Source organism: Erpetoichthys calabaricus, chromosome 12, assembly GCF_900747795.2.
Source record: "Erpetoichthys calabaricus chromosome 12, fErpCal1.3, whole genome shotgun sequence".
In the NCBI taxonomy this organism is placed as follows: domain Eukaryota; kingdom Metazoa; phylum Chordata; class Cladistia; order Polypteriformes; family Polypteridae; genus Erpetoichthys; species Erpetoichthys calabaricus.
In genome coordinates, this window is record NC_041405.2 from 76,540,761 (window position 1) to 76,564,397 (window position 23,637).

Below are 23,637 nucleotides of genomic sequence, written 5' to 3' on the forward strand. Positions count from 1 at the left end.
ATGCAAGAAAAAAAATTGAGGGATTAAGGAGTTCTAAATCTCCCTAGTCCATTGTGCTAACAAACCAGAATGATAACCAACAAGGAGCGAAATATTTCACCACAGTGTCTATCCTGGTCTAAGATTTCTCACCCTTGCTTTAGACTGTGAGGAGAATCTAAGTTCCTGCAAAAAATCAAACCCCAAAACAAGCAGACTTCACCAAACCACAGGTAAGACAAGCCTTACTAAATTAAGTTAAGATCTGATACAACTTTGCCACAAAATGTTGAATTTTTTTTATAATTAAAAATTATTGTTTTTAGTTATGCTATTCACTAAAAATGACAAAAGGAAAAGGGTTTTGCATAACAAATTTGCAGTGTCAACACTATAAAAATTTTGCTTCATGATGCAAGAAAAGAAAGACTGCTTTTCACCATATTTCCACATTTCACTTAAAATTGTAGCCTCTGCTTAAAACAAAAGCAAACGTGCCTATGCAAACTAAATAGTGACTGCAAACATAAAACATAATGAAAATGTGAAGGGCATGACTCCATCAGCACCTGACTTACTAGATGTGTCATCTCACACCAAGCTATCATACTACCCTGTGACTCTATGGCATATGCAGAAAAGGTCCAGTAAACAATGGAATTGCTGAGATAATTCGACATACTGTAGGTAACTGCTACGTAAGCTACAAATATTTTAAAATGATGGTTCCCTGACTTTTACATTTTCTGCAAGCATTCTTATCTACAAACATTGTATTTTTCTAGTTAGTTACTTACTCTTACATAATGTACCATTAAAAGCAAATAATCCAGACAATTTAAGCACTGGCTTGCTGTTCAATGGCACAGGTTAGGTGGATATTAATAAAAAGAACACTTTGTTATTGTTCATTTTAAAACACTAGTCTTAAAAAGTATACAAGAGGGCAATAAAAAATACAGAGTATGTCAAAAAATATATTATCATGCAGTAGCAGAGATATGCAGTGTAACAGCTCATCTAATATATATTAGAAGATATTATGTTTACCAAAATAGTTTAATTTTAAAATGTATTTCTCATATTTTTTTGTTTTTGTTTTCGAATCAACCTGGCCCCTAGGATTTAAAGTAAAACATTTAAATTAAAATGAATATTGTTCAGTATTTATATAAGTAGATCGGTCCATTTGAACTGTGTGTAACACAAACACTCATCCACTTTTTGATAAAAACTAGAATAATGCGAACTAAATAACAAAACAAACCAAATGATTATCATCTTAACAGTAAAATGGGGCAATGCGGATAACTATAACAAATCTTGAAATAAATAAATGAGTCACTCAGTCAATAAATAAATGTACACTTAAACCAAGACATGCAGTGACCTGGTACACTGTTTGTAAAGCAATATACACTACCATAGTTTGTGTGAATGAAGAATTATACTGAACTGTATAACAAGATATATTTACCATAAATGTTACTGTGTTAATTATAACACACATTTTATTATGCAATGTACTTACCACTGCTTGAACCATTACAGAAATCTTTACAAGTTAAATATTTTGTGAAGTAAAAATAATAATAAAAATAATAATCATTATTATACAATCAAGTTATAGAATGCAATTCGTACCACTGTACCTTGGGAAACTCAGACAAATTAAATTGTGCATGAATGTTACCCGTGATTTTTAGCATCCACTAAATTAACAAGTTTAACAATTTATAATAAAAGGAGTGCATTTTAAATTGTGTTTGTTGATAAAAAAAAAAAAAAAATTATAATCCAGCCTGTTGCAAGACTGTGGTTTGCATTTTGGCTAATGAGTTCTGTTTTTTCCCCCCAGTCAAATGAGATTTTGAAAATGTGCTCAACTAAACCAAATATCTGATCTAGCTTGCCTTTTTGACAACATTCCATGACATAGATATGAAAAGATGCACAATGTCACAGTATACAAATGTATGCAAAAGACTGACAAAATGAAAAATAACTGCTAATGAATTTACATGAAAGTATTGTAGTTATGAAGCAGAGTACAACCTGTAAAGTTTCTCTTGGCATACAAAAATATATACATTTAGAATCTATGAAATGTTTAGTGAAAACATAACAAATGGAAGTACTAAAAACGTTCATAAAATGAAAAGTCTAATTCATTGCAAAATTTAAAACAAAATAAGCCAAAAAAAAAAAAAACTTTTTAGGATTCAGCCTTCTTCATTGCTTAGTGATAAGGGATTATTATGCATAGCAACCTATTTATAAAAAGGAAACATTGTGCTTCTTTCAGAGGACATTAATTGCTTTGGTTGGTACTTGAAAAGACCGGTCTATTTCACATGCTAATCACAAACTCAGTTGCATAAGGTTTTACAATAGAGAAAACAAAACTAGGTTTGTTGGCCATCATGAGTAACTTGCTAAATTAAGTAAATCCAAATAAAATTATTTTTAAAACATTCTATGTGTAAAGAGGATGTATGCTTACAATATAAGCATGGCTGTGTTTTTTAGTTATTTATTGAACTTTGCCACATTTAGTTTTAGAATTTTAAAGACTTAAACCTCTCTTTAGGGATGAGGATATTCTATATACCTCACTATCTTATGTATAGCTTCACGATTACTATTATTAAATGTTTGGCATATGTAACATCAGGGCAGAAATGATATATTTTTGCTACCAATACAATGATAACAATAATAAATAAAAGTAACAATAATTACAAAAACTATAAAGGTAATGAAGATATTTATATAAGTTATAAAGTGTCACTGATGAAAAAAATTCTATAATATTATGCCTTTACCAGCAGATGGACAGACCTCCACTAACATTGAGCATAATCGAATTAGAATATTTTTGCTGTTTATATATCAGATGCCATCTAATTGTATTATTGCAGTCTAAGGCACTGCTAATTCAGTGTTGAAAAATGTATGTAATGGCAGCTTTTAAAACCCATAATACCAAAAAGGAGAAAATAAATAAATAATGATTCCTATTTTTCAAACCTACAAATGGCAACTGTCAGTAGGCTGCATTCGTAAAAACAGAGCGAATATTCATTTTCATTTAATGCGTTTCACATATAGATCTATTTTACATTTTATTTCTTAAAATACAGCAAATAAAACTTCCATCAAGAATAATAATATTGACAATAATAATTAAAAAATAAACAGATTAAGTGCAAAGGCACTTTTGGAATAAAAGGGGACGCCAAGTGGACATAACTGGTAAAAATATTTCGCAATCACCAGCATCCTTTGTTACTTACATACTGTTAAAATTTTACCAATAACTTGCCGAAATGTTCCAGACAAAAGCATTGCTGACAGTTAAGAAATGAGTGTAAACCCGCACTTTCTTCTTCCATCAATGTGTTTTTTAAGTTTGTATTATGTGAATTTCTCAAGGAAAATGTGAAGAAAAAAATATGACAGACGTGAAAAACGTGAGGAAAAACGTCGCAATAAAACCTGGAACAGCAGTTAGTCCTGCGGATATTAAAATGTGTTCTTTATACAGCAAAGGCGGAAGAGGCGAATAATAATAGTGCTGATGGGGTGACCAGGAAGGTGGTGGTGAGGTGGGGTGGGGTGTGACTCCAAACTTTAAATTGTAGCACGATGGCCGTCAGGTATTCATTGAGTTTCCTTTAAGAGCTGTGAGCCGGACTCACAGCTGGCTGATGGCAGTTTGCTTTTCCAAGACCTCGAGGTAGTCCGGCTCCGTTTTTGTTTTGCTTTGCAGCAGTGGGTGCTCATTTTTTGATTGTTCTGCATAAAATTTCCTGGGTGTGCCGTACAGGACGGTTTTGTTAAATCGGTCCTGGTTGTGACGCCTGGACGTTTCGTACGCAGGAGCAAACGGTCTTTTGGGCAAGGTGCAGAAGTTATAGTTGAGCAGCCCAGCAGCAGGCAGTTCCTTGACCCTTTCGGCGATATTCTGGTAAAGCCGCTCGGGCTCTTGGATTCCGCTGGCCGCCTTCTCGAGGAAGTCAGCCGTGCTGATGGTGTAGGCGGGGCTGCGTGTCTGCTCGTCCTTTTTGGGCTCTAAGCCGCTAAAGCTTAACTCCTGCAGGTTCCTGTAATAAGCCACTTGATCCTCTTCTTTCTGCATGTAAATGGGGTTCTGACACATCTGACCCACTGAAGGGGGGATATAGTTGTATACGTGGCTCTCTGCCTTCTCCGCACCGCCCTCTGGGCTGTACGAGCCATATTGCACCTGGAAGGAGCTTAGGTCTAAGTTGTTGGCACTACTGGGAACGCTTGGCACCCCTTTGCGTCTTTTGAGCACAAAAACAAACAGACCTGCTCCGAAGCAAACTGACAGGATAAAGACGACCAGCAGCCCCAAGATGAGTACAGACAGGGGTACCTCTGTGTGGACATCAGGCAGAAGGCTGGGAGGCGCACTTGGCGATAAAGGCGCCTCCGAACTGGGTTGAAACGTTGGCACCACCGTGACCATAAGCTCGGTGTTTTCCGGGCAGATCGCATCATTCCTCAACGACCTCAGCAGTCTGCCTGCGTGCTGAGATGGCGAGTCGCATGTGATCTCGTTTACCACCACGCTAGTGCTAGATTGTTCCATCCAGTTTTTAAGATCCACGATATCGCAGGTGCAATCCCAAGGATTTTCCTGCAGATCTATCTGGATAAAAGCGGAAAGCTGGTCCAGAACTCCCTTGACGGGTAAGTGGGAAAAGTGGTTGTTCCTCAGATTCAATCTGGTAAGCATTGTACCCCCAAATACATTATCGGGCAGCGACCTTAGCAAGTTATTATTGAGGAACAGTAGCTGAAGGTTTTGAAGAGAGTTAAATGTCTCAGGTAAAATGTATTTTATCACATTATACTCCAAATATAAATACTGAAGACTCTGCAGTCCAATGAATATTAAGGGGGATAGGTTTTCAATATAGTTGCCATTGAGATACAATCGTCGTAAATTGGTTAGGTTTTCAAATGCCCCATCCTGAACTACAGCTATCCTATTGTTTCCTAAATGCAGCAGCTCCAAAGTACTGTACTCTGCCAGATCTGTCCTGTACACTGTCTGCAAAACGTTGCCTGTCAGGTAGAGTTTCTTTGGGTAGGACGGTTTAGGCTGTAAATCGGAGATATTGCTGAGCTTTTTTTCCTGACAATTTATATTTAACCCACTATCCGGATTCTGAGAGGTGCAGATACAAGCGCCCGGGCAGCTGACCGGCACTGGAGACCTAGTCTGGTAAACCATTATGGGTCCGAAGATCTTGTCTCTGCCGGACACAGTGACTCGCGGAGTGGGTCGGTTTCTTGGTTTAGGGGGCCGTGTTGCTTTAGGAGACCTTGTTGGCGTGACGCCCGGATGAAGCGTGGGGGGTAACCCTTGAAAATTCGAGTCCGAGAGTGGTGGGTGCTGATTGGGGTGACTGGTGCTTTTCCGCGGACATAAGTCTTGCCTGATTAGCTGGGTGACATCTTTACCGTGAAGCCTAAAAGGCGTTTCGCAGACAATGTCCCCCACGAAGACCGAGATCGTGTCCAGCCAGGCTTTGAGGGGCACTAAGTCACACGTGCAATTCCATGGGTTCTCCTCCAGCTGGATTTCCATGATTCCACCGATGTGCTCCAGAACCCCGGCAAATGGTAACATTTTCAGCCGGTTCCCTCTTAGATCCAAGTGTGTCAATAAAACAAAGCGAAATACGTTGTTGGGCAAAGAAGGCAGTAAATTGTCATTAAGAATGAGAACTTTCAATTTGTTCAGTTTGCTGAATGCTCCTGCCTCAATCGCACTGATGTAATTGTAGTCGGCCTGTAAATATTCCAAACTTTCTAAACCAAGAAAGGTGTCTTCTTTGATAATTTCCAAATTGTTGTTGTTCAGGTGCAATCTTTTCAAATTTTTTAGTCCTACGAAGGCCCCTGTTTTTATTTCCTGTAACCCGTTATTTCCCAGGTGTAAGGTTGTAGCATTTGGGTAATTTACAAAATCATTGGGATAAAGTCTTGTTAGGAAGTTTCCATTGAAAAATAGTTGACACAGTCTGTTCTGCGGCGCCTGGAATTGGCTAACTGTTGTAAATCCTTTGTTTTCGCAATTAATATTCAGCACGTTTTCCTTCTCATCACACAAACAGCGATTCTTACACAGGTCTTTGGAAGTTTTACGGCTTTCTGTCTTGGATGAGAAACCAGTCACCGTTAAAACACTTAGCAACAAAACGCAGTTAAGCATTTTTAAATAAAAAATAATAATGGAGAGAAAATTTAATTGATTAGAAAAGCTGCTTAAAGCTTCAAAATCGTTGTTTCATATCCCTTTTTTGTCGAACGAAACTGTAAAGGGAAAATCTCAGGCACATAAAGGAAAAAAGTGCATGTAACATTTATACTTCTATATGTATATACAATGAAATATCTATATATACATATATACATATAAATCCTACAACTCACAAGTGTTCTCGGTTCTCCATCTACTGTCTTTCAAGTCCAAAGGCAAATGATGAAAAAGGCATTCATATCTTAAATCCTGCACGGTTGATTTCGGAGAACATTTTGTTTGGGGAAGCCTCTCCCCGTTTTATGAAGCTGGCAAGTCATGCAGCTGCACTCTCGGGTACTTCTGAAGACATCATTAAGAAAACAGGGAGAGAGATACTCACTGATTAACAAAGTGCGCATATTCCTTTCTTCCGCAGACCCCCGAGTTTCTCATTTTGGAATCCTTCACTTAACTTCCAAAACGTCAGCATTTAAAAAAAAAAAATAAAAACAGGTTCTCCGAAATATTTTTTTTTATCCCACGCACGAAGAAATTTCAAGCCCATGAAAATGCAACATTGTCTGTAAAGAACGGCGCATTTAGATGCATACTCGAAGGTAACCATGAAAAGCAGGCTTTATTCGTGGTTACTGCGTTGCGTTGCTTGTGCTTAGTTTGAATTAGGAGTTCACATCCTTCTTCGGTCTTGGGGAGAGAGAGAGAGAGAGAGAGAGAGAGAGAGCGCAGCGTCGAGAAGAACTACGTCACATGTATTGATAAGCAACCGTTGCTTTTGCGGAGATCATAATTACTGATCATGAAATTGCAACACTTCGCTTTTTCCCCTTTGGAATTTGATGATTTACGTACTGAAAAAACATTGGATGGATTAGTGTTTTGCCAAAGATGTGCTCTGTGGGTAATAACAATAATAGTACCGACTTAACGAATGAGTCATGATATCTTTTAATTACCGTAGATTATTACTAAAAGGTCGGTCTCTACAGGATTTATATAAGTACAACTTAAAATATCATACATCTTATGAGGAAAGTAAAGTAGAACCATTTTAAACTATGCTGTTGCGACTATGCCTGTTACGATTGCTATCGTGATTGGTTTTGCGTAGTAAATACGGCAGATTTTTTAAACATTTTTCTTTATTATCTGTAATGCCGTTTATTCTTCAGAAATATTTTTATATCGCAATTAATTTACTATTATAGTCCCACGTTTTTAATAATATTGTGCATTTGTTTTTGTTCGCATTTTGTTCATTTTGTATATCAGCAACGTAATGTATATAATTTAAAACTTGGAAAAATTGTTTCGAATAATGAAAATAGTACATATTATACTTATAAAGTCTATTTATATATGCAACGCACAAATACATCTTGAAATTGGTGCCGATCTATCGCGGGGCACACTCTCATACATGCGCATCAATAGCCCATCAATAACTGCCATTTAGGACGACTTTGAAGTCTTTGGGATGTGAGATAAAAACCCAATAACCCCAAAATAAATCCAGGTAGACACGTGGGGTGGTGGGTTTAAGGGGGTAGATGTGTGCGTGAGGGTGGGGGGGATGCGGGGGGGGGGGGGGATGTATAAACTCGAAACTTTGGAAATGTATGACAATATTTATAATTGTAGATGCTTAGTTTCAAAGTCTAGCACAAGATTTGAACGAAGAACATGAATATTATGATCATGGTACGGAATGAGCATTGATTGTTTATAATAAAATGAGTGAAACAGCAAAGCACACTCGTATAGGTCAGATAACTACACTCAAGTCATGTTATTTTGTTTGAAAGTGCAATATAATGACCCTCAAAAATCCAAAACTTTTAACTTGTGTGGATATACAATGTGCTTTCTCAAATATTGGTGTCAATCATAATTGACAATAGCATGATATCTTCACATGATAACTAGCAATGCTGCCTGGAAAACCCAAAACCCCTAATGTCACAGGTTCAAATTGTGCCAGGGAATTGCCTGTGTGAAGTTATTATGTTCTACTTATGTCATTTTAAGTTAGTAGGTGACTACAAACTAACTAAGAGTGACTGGTTGTGGGTGTAGGTGTGTGCATCCAGTGAGGAACCCCGAAATCGTCATGAGGTAGCCCGTGCCTTTAGTTCAACACTGCTGTGCTAGACACCCGGTTGCTGTGACGTTTAACCGAATGGTTGAGATACGAGTCCATTCTTGCAACTTGACTAGCTCTAGTAGCCACACAATATTATATTGAAGGGTTCAACAAAATATACTGTTGTTTTTCCGGAGTTTAAAACTGTATGAAGTACATTGTGTTCTTTTCATCACTATGAGCAATCTACCACCGCCACTATAGTACATACTGCACATTTGCCAATTCATGAACATATTAAGTAGTACTTATTTGTAGTAAAATACCACTAGATGTAGCAAAAATGTCCATCCATCCATTCTCCTATCTAGCCATTCATCCTCTTTAAAGATAAATAATTCTATTATATTCAGGCAGAAGACACAATTATTGCATTTGGTCTTCATTAGAAACCCATTAAAAAATTCATTATTATTCATTATTATTGTGATTACACTAAACATACTCATGAAACATGTTTTATCATTTAAACAATCTATGATGTATTTTCCATCCATCCAATTTCCAACCCGCTGAATCTGAACACAGGGTCACGGGGGTCTGCTGGAGCCAATCCCAGCCAACACAGGGCGCAAGGCAGGAACCAATCCCGGGCAGTGTGCCAACCCACCGCAGGACACACACACCCACACACAGGACAATTTAGAATCGCCAATGCACATAACGTGCATGTCTTTGGACTGTGGGAGGAAACCGGAGCACCTGGAGGAAACTCACGCAGACACGGGGAGAACATGCAAACTCCACACAGGGAGGATCCGGGAAGTGAATCTGGGTCTCCTTACTGCGAGGCAACAGTGCAACCACTGCGCCACCATGCCGCCCATGATGTATTTTATTAGTTGTATATGTGTGTCTGTACATGTTTGTCTATGTTTTCAGGATGTCTCCTTCAAATACTTTAATAAATGAAAAATATTTTGACAAAATGTTTAGAAATGCAAGCCAGCAGGTAAAGAACACAAGATGTCAACACATTGGGCATTCTTAATTTCATTTTGGTATTAATATTGTGATTAACAGAAAAAAATTAATAGACTATTTACAGGTGTTCTGCTGGCCATAATCAAAACATACAACGTGAACAAGTTGATAATGTATACACTACATTCAGAAACTATTCAGCTGGTTAAATTAGCAGCACAACCTTCTAAATGATATTGATTAAAACCATTCTAATTGAGTCTCATTATCTCCCAATGAAGTGGAAAAATGATTTGCCTTAAATTGTGATTTTTTTCCAGTTTTGCACATGCAAATCCTTAAAAACATCTGAAACTTGAAAAACAGCAGACTGTTCAGTGTTACCTTCTGGAAGATGGTACAAAAATGTGTTTCCATTGTTCTTCGATATGTTTGATATGAAAACAGCACTGGATGTCAAAGTAATAATCTAAGTGCACTTGATGCAATATATTAAATCAGTTACGGCTTGCCTGTTTCCCATAGTCCTATAAACTTGGTGTGATGCACTTTACTTCTGACGATATAATGGTTCATGAGTACTTGTAGATTTTAAGAGTGAAATAATACTCATTTTTATTTTTATATTTCACTTTCTGTAATTCATTGCTTACACTGCTACACATCATGTTTGGCCTTTTGTATAATTTTATATCCCATAATTTTATTAATGCATGTTTTTATTGAATTTTATTATAAACAGTGTTTTGGTACAATCAAAATTTGCATTTCTCAATCTTAACACGAAAACTTTATTACAGGATTCTTATTACTACCACATTTTCTCTAACATTTTTCCCTAGCACCCAGTTAAAACAAATATTTGAGCAGATTTGAAAATGGATGGATTGATGGACACATAAATACAAAAATGGGCTCAGAAAGGCCTAAATCATTAAACTACTAGTTAAATTAAGAGTAAATATGTGTCACTTATTATGAAATTGGTTGAAAATAAAAGATTTAGGAGCCGCAAAGTGATTTTGAGAAGCACTGTTTCAGACTGTGCAGGCACCTTCCATTTTCTCCTCCAGTTACATGATGTATCTCTGTATTGAGCCTCTTTTAGTCATCTTGGCCAGCACAGTGGTCAGCTTTATATTGCATTTTAAACTAGAGATTTCAAGATGATGTGGTAAAATATACATTAAGATATGTGTAATGAATTCCGTGTGACTGATTTTCAGAACCTGTTATTTGAGGTGTGGGTCATGATAAGCTTCAGCTTGTCCAGGTAAACTTTATCTGCAAGGCATGAATGAACTGTGAATGAAATACCAACTGGCAGCTGGGCTAACTGATAAATGGCAGGCAAATCTAGAGTTATCAGTTCCTTTACTATAGCTTGCACATTTCTGTAATGTGGGAAGAAACAGGAGTACACAATAGAGCACCAATATCAAGGTACAATGTATGCTCTTCACTGACCCTGATCAGGCCAGAAATTAAGCTGCCTCACTGCAACATCTATCTTATGAAATTATTTCCATATTAAACATTTAGGATTATTCCCGTTGTTTAGGTGTGGTAGAGTGATACGTAGAGTTTGCACACTTTGTATCAGGTAGATTTTTCTGAGGTACCCTGTTTTCAACATATATCCAAAAACAAACAACAACAAAAAAAAAAACAGTTTTGGGTTGAATTTTAGGTGTAAATGGCTGGGTGCAAATGTGTGTAGGTGTGTGCCTAAATGTGTACCCTGTGATGGACTGGTATCCCAGCTAGATCTGGTTCTTGTGCTGCTTTGACACTACCCTTTAATTGAAAAAACAGGTTCAAGTAATAGATGGACGTTCCTCAAAGGGATCTAAACCAATTATTTTGTGGTGCATATACTGTATACATGACATGCAGGAGTAAACACAAATACATTAATACTATAGCACAAAATAAAAAATTAAAAAATCTGTGAGTTCAACTTTGTCTTGCACTGGTTTAGTGCATTTTGAAATATTCACTCAATGAATAGAATTCCTCTCTTCCTGTTGCTTGTTTATAAATTAATAGTGAATAGTAACGCAGTTTCAAGAACCTTCGGCTTTATACATTAGATGTTTTCTCCACAGATCTTAACAAGATAAATGAAACATCCCCCTTTCTTCATCTTGTTCTTATGGTTTAATTAATGAAACAAGTTCTTTAAAAGATGGCCTACAAAGTCCCAATCTTAATAGGCCAGTTCTCCCTGGACTTAGAGAGGGAGCTATTCACTAAATAACATGTGGGTCAGCGAACAAGTCGAATGGAGTGGAGCTGCAAACTGCTAGAATTGTAGGAATATATAAAAGAGCAGTAAAACAAATGGTTGTTTTTGATTGCAAATAAGGATGGATGCTGTAAAATTACCCTGGGAATTCAAAGTGGAATATAATGGATTATACATAAATATTTTGCCATAATGTATATATTACTGTTAATTACCTACAAAATCAAGATTAACTTGTGTCTTCCTGAAATTCATGAAATGTTAACAGATATTAATAATTTTAATAAACATGTTTTCTTTACTGATGCAACATTTAAAGTAAATGAAAAAAAGCACATTCTGGATGCATAAAAAAGCAGAGGCTTATAGTTTATTGGAATATATTTTCATGAAGCATATAAGCATTCAGGTGGATTCAAATACCTAGTGTTACTGCATTTTTAAAAATTTCTAAACAAGGCATATTGTTAAGCTTTCCATTGCCCCCTAGTGTTCCATTTCTGTCATTCTGACAATGCCGTGCTGTGAAAGTCTCAGCCAGCATAAATCACCAGGAAAAGATTGAAGATGGTGCTGCCTTTAGATGATAGATTAAGGCAGAGTGGAAATGACAATGATTTCACTTTTAGGAAACAAGCCAGAAGAAGGCAGCATGCTTTTTGGTGCTCTGTAGGAATACAATATATTACTTTTTAAGAAATTTAGTAAAATTGTAATGCAAAATTGGTAAGGGGCTAAATGAATGCTGCTTTTAGAATTGAATACATATGTCTACAAGTACAATAATTTATTAAGTTTTATTTCTGTTTTCAAATATGAAAAACAGTTTAATGCTTAACTTTTCAGATATTTGTTTATACCAAATGATAACACTAACAATACTATATACAGGTGTCTAAAAGTCCATGTTTGAAATCACTGGTAGATAGACAGACAGACAAACAGACAGACAGATTTTTACTTATACCCAGAGGAGACATTTTGCTTTAGTGTGACTGTGTGGGTCAGCCTCATGCAACCGGGTCCTTCCATGGAGGCTTTTGAACCCGCTACCGCTGATAATATACCCGACGGATGAAGTAGTGGATGAGGACACAAGGCACATTTAGCAAGGGGTAGGTGTATAAGTGATTCTGTGCTTTTATTTAAAACTACAAAACAGTCTTCAAAATTGCAGTCCAACAAAAGTTCCATAACGATTCTATTGATTCACTAACACAATGTCTGACTTGTATTTCAGAATGGATGAATAGTAACTTTCTCAAGCTAAATAAAGAGAAAACTGAAATCTTAGTGATTGGCAATAATGGATACAATGAGGCTTTAGAAATAAACTGGATACATTAGGATTAAAAGTCAAGATGGAGGTAGAAAAGCTTAGGGGTAACTGTTGACTGTAATCTGAATTTTAAATCGCATATTAATCAGATCACTAGGACAGCATTTTTTCACTTAAGAAACATAGCAAAAGTTAGACCTCATATATCATTGAAAGATGCTGAGAAATTAGTTCACGCGTTTGTTTTCAGTCGACTAGATTACTGTAACGCAGTCCTCTCAGGAATACCCGAAAAAGACATAAATCGTTTGCAACTAGTGCAGAATGCAGCTGCTAGAATCCTAACCAGGAAAAGAAAATCCGAGCACATTTCTCCAGTTTTGATGTCACTACACTGGTTACCTGTGTCATTCAGGATTGACTTTAAAATTCTGCTTATGGTTTATAAAGCCTTAAATAATCTCGCCCCATCTTATATATCGGAATGTCGGACATCTTATATTCCAAATCGTAACCTCAGATCCTCAAATGAGTGTCTCCTTAGAATTCCGAGAGCAAAACTTAAAAGAAGTGGTGAGGCGGCCTTCTGCTGTTATGTACCTAAAATCTGGAATAGCCTACCAATAGGAATTCGCCAGGCTAATACAGTGGAGCACTTCAAAAAACTGCTGAAAACACATTATTTTAACATGGCCTTCTCATAATTTCACTGTAATTTAATCCTGATACTCTGTATATCCAATTCATTATAATAACTATCCATGGTAGCTCTAAAATCTGTACTAACCCCTATTCTCTCTTCTGTTTCTTTTTCCGGTGTCCTTTTGGTGGTGGCTTTCGCCACCACCATCTACTCAAAGCACCATGATGTTCCAACAGTGAAGAATTAAAAGCCAGAAGTCTGCATGTCCATCATCATCAAGTCCTTCCGTGAGAACCCTAGACACAAGAGGGCTATTTCATTTATGTTAGGTAGAATGCCCAGAGGGGACTGGGCGGTCTCGTGGCCTGGAACCCCTGCAGATTTTATTTTTTTCTCCAGCCGTCTGGAGTTTTTTTTTGTTTTTTCTGTCCCCCCTGGCCATCGGACCTTACTCTCTTTTTTTATGTTAACTAATATTGTCTTATTTTAATTTCTTATGTTGTTATATATATATATATATTATTTACTGTTCTTCATTATGTAAAGCATTTTGATCTACTTTTTTGTATGAAAATGTGCTATACAAATAAATGTTATTATTATTATAAATAATATGTACTTTAACCTTATTCCGATAGATAGATAGATAGATAGATAGATAGATAGATAGATAGATAGATAGATAGATAGATTAGCCTGTCTATCTGGATTTAATATAGAAAAATTAAGATCACTGAAGTTGTAACTTTTTATGCAAAATTATGTCTTCCTCAGAAGTATAATTATGGCATGAGAAGAGCACAGTGACAAGCCCTGATTACAGTGAAACCAGACTCTAACATCTAAAAGCCTTTGATTGCTTGTTCATATGTGATTGCTGAGTAAAATAATGAAATCACACCTGTGTCTTCAATCATCTAAGGTTCATTTAGGGCATTAGAGGTTCTGTCTGTATTTGATACACACAGACTCACAACCACAAACAAACACATTCACATGCAGTATTTTTATCTTTTTTATCTTCCACTAATTCATTTTTCAATTTTTCCATGTATTTTGATTGGTTATTTAAACAAATCCCATTGATGGAATGTCTGGCGCATAGGTTGTAGAGTAGTAAAATTAATTTGCAACCATTATTATTATATATTGTTTTAGAGTAAACTAGTACTGAAAATAAATGATTTAAACTAAAAGCAAATTAGAAATAAACAATTGCAACTAACTACAAAAGAAACTGTACATAAACAGGTGGCATGGTGGTGCATTAGTAATACTGCTGCCTTGCAGTACAGAGACCAGGGTTTGTGTCCCAGGTCCTCCTTTGTGTGGAATCCCCATGTCTATGTGGATTTCCTCTGGGTTCTCCAGTTTCCTCCCACTGTCCAAAGACATGCAGGTCAGGTGAATTGGCAATACTAAATTGGCCATGGTGTATGGGTATGTGTGTTCACCATGCGAAGGACTGGCAGCCTGTCAAGAGTTTGTTTCTGTGTTATGCCCTAAGCTAGCTAGTTTAGGTTCCAGCTCCTTTTTTGTGACCCTGGTCTGAATTAAGCAGGTTAGAAAAAGACATGACTGTGGATAACATATATAGAAACCGCCCATCAAGCAAAATGTTATTTTTACTAAGGAAATTATTCTGTGATGAACCAAATAGAACAACAAAAAGATAATTATTGCTCTTGATCATCATAATACCCAATGTACTTTCCCTTCTCAAACACAGTCTTTTATGATATTTGCTCTTGCTGACAGTGAAATTAATAGAAATAATGCTGTTACATTAAACATAAAACTGAAGTAAACTCTAAAATTTAATATGCTGACGATGATTAATATTTGGTGACTTTATGTGGGTCACAGATTATCTTTAATCCTTTAGAACAACAAACTAACACGATAAAACATTTAAGGCTAGCCTATTCTTTACCAGGTATCACTGTCATGCATATACATCAGAGGAGGACCTTCCGGGCTCATCTAAGGTACATAATACCAGTAAAGGCAACTAACTCCACCCCTTCTTGTCCTTAACCTATAAATCACAAGCCTGTTGGAAAGAGGTGTCATTCTGTGAGCTGAGTATCCCACAGGATAGAGCACCATCCCTTTGAACCACATTCAAAGAATGTTTTCCTTAAGCCCTAAAGAGGCTGCTAGAGATTCTTTTTGTTTCCTTATATTGTGCCATAGAGTGGCTGTTTGTTTATGTTTGAAGAAAACACCAGCAGAATTAAACAGGGACAGCCGGGTTGGTGCCCCAACATGTATTCTTTTCGACTTGTTATTCCTTGCACAATCACATCACATACTACAGTTTACACAGTTCACTTTGAATGAATGCATTCACACTGGAGTATTGTAGCACTTGTAGAATTAACCTTACTATGTGGCTGTGCAGGAATGTTTTAGTGTAATTGTTTTAGTAGTTTGATATAAAATTGTTTAAAAAATCCTGGAAAGTGACCTTAAAGCTGAATCAAAAATAACCAATAGTATTAAGCTGAAATGATGTAGTAAGCTATTGTGGTGCATTGATCTACAGTAGATAATACCTATACATGCTTACAGTTGAAAGTAATTCTAGATTTTATGTTATCCCATTGCAGAGCACACACAACATTACTCATTTTGTACCAATTTAGAGTGACTAATCAACTTAACATATATATTTTTAGTATTTGGTTAATAATATCTAAGAAAAACTGACATGGTCATGGTGAAAACCATGGATTATTCCACACATATAGTAATCTGCATGAGACCCTTTCTATATTTGTATTTGTTACCCTAATCTAGGTTGTTATAATTTATCCATCCTTTCTTAAACGCTTCAGTCTATTACAGATTAACATGAGTCGCAAAACAGATAACTATTCAGGAAAGGGCAGCAGTCTTTTGCAAGACACACTACCCCAAACACCCACACTCAGTTACTCAGTGCCAGTGTGGAGACATTAATTAACCCAGATTAATGTCTGGTTTATGGAAAACACCAGGGGCCTCATGTATAACGGTGTGTGTACAATTCACACTAAAACATGGCGTATGGACAAAATTGGAAATGTGTGTACACACAAAAACATTAGGATGCACAAAACAGTATGTAAGCCAACTTCCACACACTTCTGCTTCATAAATCCTGGTCAGCGTGAAATGCAATGCACGTGCCTGCCACCCCACCCCAACTCCTCTCAGAATTACACCCGTTTGAATATGCAAATCAATATATATAGACCCTTAAGTTCAGTGCTTTGTGAAAAGACAATGACAAAAGCACAGGGGAAAAAAGAAGAATTTCAGCGAATGCAAAGTGGAGGTAAGAAAAAACAAACTATTTGTTGGCTTAAGCAGTGGTATAAACAACAAAAGGAAGTTGATCAAGTGATACAGAGTGGCGGAGACACTCGAAAGTTCAAGTTCAGAAAGTCGCGCAGCGCCAGATGTAAAAAAGAAGTGGTCAGATGTCAAAGTTGCCATGAAAAGGTGAGTTGTAGCTGACAGTCTGAGTGTCCTACCGAGTGTATTACGGTATAGAGAAAATAAAAAAATACAGGGACACAGTGAAGAAAAACAGTCAAAATGTCGACTTTAATCTCGAAATTCCCACTTTAATCTTGTATTTTATTTTGTCATTAAACTAGAACATCATAAACTTAATCTTAAAATCAGTTTAATTTACTAGAGTTTCTCAAATCCCATCGTAACTAAAGTAGCACAATAATTACTTTGTATTCTATGTGTTCTATGTGTGTGAATCACTAAGTGCTTAAATGGGCTTTCTCTTTTGCAGTCAGGAGCACACAGGCACTGATCTCCACACAGAATACGTTACATTCATGATATTACAGCTCTCCGAAAGTTTTAGAATACAATGATATCATTTTCATGATGAAATGCATTAAAACAAGTATTTAACCTTGGGGCATGGTGGCGCAGAGGTAGTGATCAGCTGGCGCCCCGCCCAGGGGTTGTTTCTGCCTCCTGCAAGATGCTTGCTGGGACGTACACAACCCTCGATGAAATAATTTATTGCGGTGGTACTGTCTCTGTCAAACGTACCAACCCCTAATTCCTGTTCCTCTGTTTTCTTTATCCACATAACCAATCACAGCAATATAAGCTCTGTAATAAATGTCAAACCAGCTGTAAAGTTAGAACGCCTATTTTCCGAAACGTTTAAGGAACATTGAACATTGAAAAATCTTTGTAATACGTGCTTAATTATCCCATCCATTCAGGGTTGCGCCAGTCCCAGCAAGAATACAGCGTGTGGCAGGACCATTCCTTGGACGGGTTGCCCCCACATGTTTAATTATTAACAATATACATTATTTCAATTAAGTTAACAATTTATCTGTATAATGTAATATATATACTTTAATGCATTTCATCTTAAAATTGATATCAAGTATACAGCCTAGCATTCTAACAGCTCACAGCTCCAAGAGGATAGCTCTTGGAAATCTAAATGCTCAGAGTAGAACTGTTTGTATTTATAATGAATGATTTCGGAGTATGAGGTGGAGGTTCCTTTTTAAAGTCTGTAGATACAAATGTATAGTACAATGGAGTAGTTTGTGGTTGATCTGTTGTCGCAGATTGAGGCCCTTGTCGTCCTCTTGAACCCTCTGGTTTGACTCCAGACACCAGGTAAAAGTCCAAATATTACTTTTATTTGAACAATACAGTGCACAAAGCACCCTCCACTCCACAATACTCATAAATCAATAAACACTACAGTAATCAATCCTCCACACTCCCAGACACTTCGCCACCCTTCCTCCCAGCTCAGCTCAGCGTACTGGTTTCCCAGAGTCCTTTATATAGTCCCTGACCCGGAAGTGTTTCTCCCTTCTGTCCATGTGATCATGAACACTTCCGGGTTGGATAAAAAACTCCTTTCTTCAACCCGGAAGCACGTCGTTGCCTCTTGTCATGTGATTATGACGCACCTACGGGTTATAGGGCAAGTAAGAGTCCGGCAGCCTCCCCACAGCGACTCCTGGTGTTCCCCATGGTATTCAGCAGGGCTGTGCATATAAACTACAAAGTCAAATTCGGGGAACGTCCACGCTGTTGAGAGAGCTCTACCTGGTGGCCTGGGGGTGAGGGCCGGAATATTTAGCCGTCCACCCACCACAGTACCCTCCCTTTAGCGAAGCCAACTGGGGCGGAGCATCCAGTCCCCCGAGGGACATCCTCCTCCAGGAGGACACGGCCTCCGGGCCATGGCTCTGTTGTCTAGATCCCCCAGAGAACCTAGGGGGAATGGTGTATCGGTTATTCCTCCGCTCCCCTGTCCCCTGAGGACAACTTCGCCAAACGTGGCCCGGTCGATGACAGTTATAACAGAGCCGTCGTCCTCCCGGCTGTCTTGCTCCATGAGACCGGAAACACCTCGGGAATTCTGTCAGTTCTGTCTCCGCCTTTTTCTCCACCGAGGGAGGTTCCATAGCCGCCTCTGCGTTTTCTACGCCCTTTACTACTTTATCAGTAGACCCCCGTTTGTCTTTTGGGATCTCCTTTTTACTTTGGGGCTTGTGTACAGCTTGGGTCTCTCTATTGAAAGAAGAGAGCCCCTTTGCTGTTTGCACGCCCATGGACCTTCTTTTAGTCGGAGGTGGCGTCTTTAGCACCACATCGCCCCGAGAGACAGTACCTTCCAACTGCTCCGGGTTGATTGGCGCTTCCCCCGCCCCTTCAGTTTCCAACGACAACTCCCTTATCACTTTATCAGGAGACTCCCGTTTCTCTTTTAGGATCTCCTTTTTAATCTATGGCTTGTCCGCAGTTTGGATCTCTTTATTAACAGAAAAGAGCCCTTTTACTGTCTGAACGCCCTTTGATTTTAAATTAACCCGAGGCGGCGTCTTCAGCCCTGCATCGTTCCAAGAGACAGCACTTTCTAGCAGCCCTGGTTCGATCGGCGCTTCCCCCGCCCCTTCTATCATCGTACCACAATCTTTTGTAGGGCACGCAGTGCTTTGGCACCCGGTACTTATTAAACACGGGCCCGAATCACACTGCGTCCCTATATTATTATATACGGTACCGTCTTTACTAACCTGTACCGCCAAATCATATAAGATGGGACGCTCATGCCCTAGCCGCCGTAGGTATTCGTCCACCTTCTTTATCGGCGCTTCGGCCGTCACTCCCAGGTCTCCGATGATCTTCTTTATTGCTTGTATCATCTGCAAAATACCTCGTATGGGCTCGATTAATTTCTTGACTTCCCGCACGTCTATAAAGTTATTTATTTCGGCCAGAGGCAAGTTTACTTCCTTGTTTTCCTTACCTGCCGGCAGGGAGCCAATGAGCACGTCCGCTGTTGGCACGTGCTCTGACGGGCTTCGCAGAGGCTTCTGGGAATTGGAGTCTTTTTCGTCTGAGAGCCGGGTTGCCTTCTTCGGCGAACTGCGGTCTGTTTTTATTAATTTTTCGACAGACCGATCAGCCACTTCCCGGCCCTCCTTACCTTCTTGCGGGGTGAGCGGTGCTTCGCTCGCCTCCTCCTTCCCTTTTGGAAAGTCCAAGTCCATTTTTCCTTTGATGAAGGAGCAAACAGCGGGACGTGGACCTCCTCCTTCCCAGAATGCTTCGGGTTGAGTCACGTGTCCCTCGCCGGCAGCCGACATGCGGAAGTCCTTCATCTCTCTCACCGGCTCGATTGAGAGCGCACCACCATCCTCAGGAGCCTTGTCTGCATCCCGCAGAGCCTCCGGATGATTTTTCCTGAGGTATGTGCAAGGTACCAAATGAGTTATTTTAAACTTATCAGAAATTAATTCCTCTGCACATACCTTGTTGCCGTCCTCCTCTGTAGGCTTCTCCCAATATGTATGGTCGCTCCTACGCTCCTCCCGAGCATCAGCCATTATGAGAAGAGCTTCTCCGCTGGCGCTGCCGCTCTGCTTACCTCTGTTCTTCCCCATACGGACTTGGTAAATTTGGGGTTTTTGCGATGATTTTTCTGCGTGTCCGGACGCTGCCTTCTCAGGGTTCTCTGCCCACAGAAAATTTATAAACAGGTCCTCTGCAAAAGGCGCTAGAGTATCCTGCCGACTACGCCACTGTCGCAGATTGAGGCCTTTGTCGTCCTCTTGATCCCTCTGGTTTGACTCCAGACACCAGGTAAAAGTCCAAATATTACTTTTATTTGAACAATACAGTGCACAAAGCACCCTCCACTCCACAATACTCATAAATCAATAAACACTACAGTAATCAATCCTCCACACTCCCAAACACTTCGCCACACTTCCTCCCAGCTCAGCTCAGCGTACTGGTTTCCCAGAGTCCTTTATATAGTCCCTGACCCGGAAGTGTTTCTCCCTTCTGTCCATGTGATCATGAACACTTCCAGGTCGGATAAAAAACTCCTTTCTTCAACCCGGAAGCACGTTGTTGCCTCTTGTCATGTGATTATGACACACCTCCGGGTTATAGGGCAAGTAAGAGTCCGGCAGCCTCCCCAACTAAAGCCATTTGTCCAGTTCTCTCTCCCTCCCTTTTTACTTCTGGCGAAGTGACACTGACACTCATAGACACAGTGCCTGGGACCCTCACTGGCACTTTATAGCTCACTCGCTAACCATTGACATTTACTTGGAAACTTTGTCCTTCCATTTCACACCTCACTGTACATGCCATATGTGATCAGGTTTCTTTTTTCACCCTTCTTCAGCAGTCTTTCCAAACTATCGGTTAGTTGTGCTATTGGCTTGGCTTGTTAATCACTTTTGCTCCGTTCTTCGTTTGCATTAAGCCCACTGTTAGCGCAGTAGAGAAATATCCTTTCTTAGCAGGTATCTACTTCCCTAGATGTACAATCCTGCCAAATTTCAGCTTTTTAACTAAATGGGAAATACTGGTTTTGTTAATGCACGAGTAAGTGAGTCAGTCAGTCAACTTTGCAAACATCCATCCATCCTCTTCCGCTTATCTGAGATCGGGTCGCGGGGGGCAGCAGCTTGAGCAGAGATGCCCAGACTTCCCTCTCCCCAGCTACTTCTTCTAGCTTTTCCAGGGGAATCCTGATGTGTTCCCAGGCCAGCCGAGAGACATAGTCCTTCCTGTGTGTCCTGGGTCCTTCCCTTGGTTAGATGTGCCCGGAACACCTCACCCTATCTTTAAGGGAAAGCCCAGACACTCTGCGGAGGAAACTCATTTCAGCTGCTTGTATTTCGCGATCTCGTTCTTTCGGTCACTACTCATAGCTCATGACCATAGGGGAGGGTAGGAGCGTAGACTGGTAAATTGAGAGCTTTGCCCAGCTCCTTTTTCACCACGACAGACTGATACAGAGCCCACATCACTGTGGACACTGCACCAATCCACCTGTCGATCTTCCGCTCCATTCTTCCCACACTCGTGAACAAGACCCCGAGATATTTGAACTCCTCCACTTGGGGCAGGATCTTGCTCCCAACCCTGAGAGGGCACTCCACCCTTTTCCAGCTGAGGACCATGGTCTCGGATTTGGAGGTGCTGATTCCCATCCCAGCCTCTTCACACTCGGCTGAAGATCACAGCCTGATGAAGCAAACAGGACAACATCATCTGCAAAAAGAAGTGACCCAATCCTGAGTCCACCAAACCGGACCCCCTCAACGCCCTGGCTGCTCCTAGAAATTCTGTCCATAAAAGTTATGAACAAAATCGGTGACAAAGGGCAGCCCTGGCAGAGTCCAACTCTCACTGGAAACAGGTTCGACTTACTGCCAGCAAAGCGAACCAAGCTCTGACACCGGTTGTACAGGGACTGAACAGCCCTTATCAGGAGGTCCGGAACCCCATACTCCCGGAGCACCCCCCACAGGATTCCCCAAGGAACATGGTCGAATGCCTTTTCCAAGTCTACAAAACACATGTAGACTGGTTGGGCAAACTCCCATGCACCCTCCAGGACCCTGCCAAGGGTGTAGAGCTGGTCCACTGTTCCGCGACCAGGACAAAAACCACACTGTTCCTCCTGAACCCGAGGTTCGATTATCTAATGGACCCTCCTCTCCAGGACCCCCGAATAGACTTTTCCAGGGAGGCTGAGGAGTGTGATCCCTCTGTAGTTGGAACATACCCTCCGGTCCCCCTTCTTAAAGAGGGGGACCACCACCCCGGCCTGCCAATCCAGAAGCACTGTCCCTGATGTCCATGCGATGTTGCAGAGGCGTGTCAACCAAGACAGTCCTACAACATCCAGAGCCTTGAGGAACTCCAGGCATATCTCATCCATCCCCAAGGCCCTACCACCAAGGAGTTTTTTGACCACCTCAGTGACCTCAGTCCCAGAGATGGGGGAGCCCACCTCCGAGTCCCCAGGCTCTGCTTCCTCATTGGAAGGCATGTTAGTGGGATTGAGGAGGTCTTCGAAGTACTCCCCCCACCGACCCACAATGTCTCGAGTCCAGGTCAGCAGTGCACCATCCCCACCATATACAGTGTTGAAACTGCACTGCTTCCCCCTCCTGAGACGCCGGATGGTGGACCAGAATCTCCTCGAAGCCATCCGAAAGTCATTCTCCATGGCTTTCCCAAACTCCTCCCACACCCGAGTTTTTGCCTCAGCAACCACCAAAGCCACATTCCACTTGACCTGTCGGTACCTATGAGCTGCCTCCAGAGTCTCACAGGACAAAAGGGTCCTGTAGGACTCCTTCAGCTTGACGGCATCCCTCACCGCCGGTGTCCACCACCGGGTTCGGGGATTGCCGCCATGACAGGCACCAACCACCTTACAGCCACAGCTCCGGTCAGCCGCCTCAACAATAGAGGCACGGAACATGGCCCATTCGGACTCAATGTCCTCCACCTCCCTCGGGACGTAGTCGAAGTTCTGCTGGAGGTGGGAGTTGAAGCTATTTCTGACAAGGGACTCTGCCAGACATTCCCAGCAGACCCTCACAACACTTTTGGGCCTACCAGGCCTGACCAGCATCCTTCCCCACCAACTCCCCCCCAACCACCAGGTGGTGATCAGTTGACAGCTTCGCCCCTCTCTTCTCCCGAGTGTCTAAGACATGTGGCCGCAGGTCTGACGACATGACCACAAAGTCGATCATCAAACTGAGGCCAAGGGTGTCCTGGTGCCAAGTGCACATATGAACACCCTTATGCT

At 40.2% G+C, this 23,637-nt stretch overlaps 1 protein-coding gene across 1 annotated transcript; it reads right to left on the reverse strand.

Moving 5' to 3' along the window:
• Positions 1–3,063: 3,063 nt before the first annotated feature.
• On the reverse strand, positions 3,064–6,978 carry slitrk2 (SLIT and NTRK-like family, member 2). Its single transcript, XM_028815720.2, has one exon. It carries the CDS (start codon positions 6,227–6,229, stop codon positions 3,677–3,679), a length of 2,553 nt encoding a protein of 850 aa, XP_028671553.1. The 5' UTR covers positions 6,230–6,978; the 3' UTR covers positions 3,064–3,676.
• Positions 6,979–23,637: the final 16,659 nt, after the last annotated feature.

Coding starts and splice junctions, on each gene's coding strand:
- slitrk2 (XM_028815720.2), bottom strand. CDS start 6,229: ATGCTTAACTGCGTTTTGTTGCTAAGTGTTTTAACGGTGACTGGTTTC.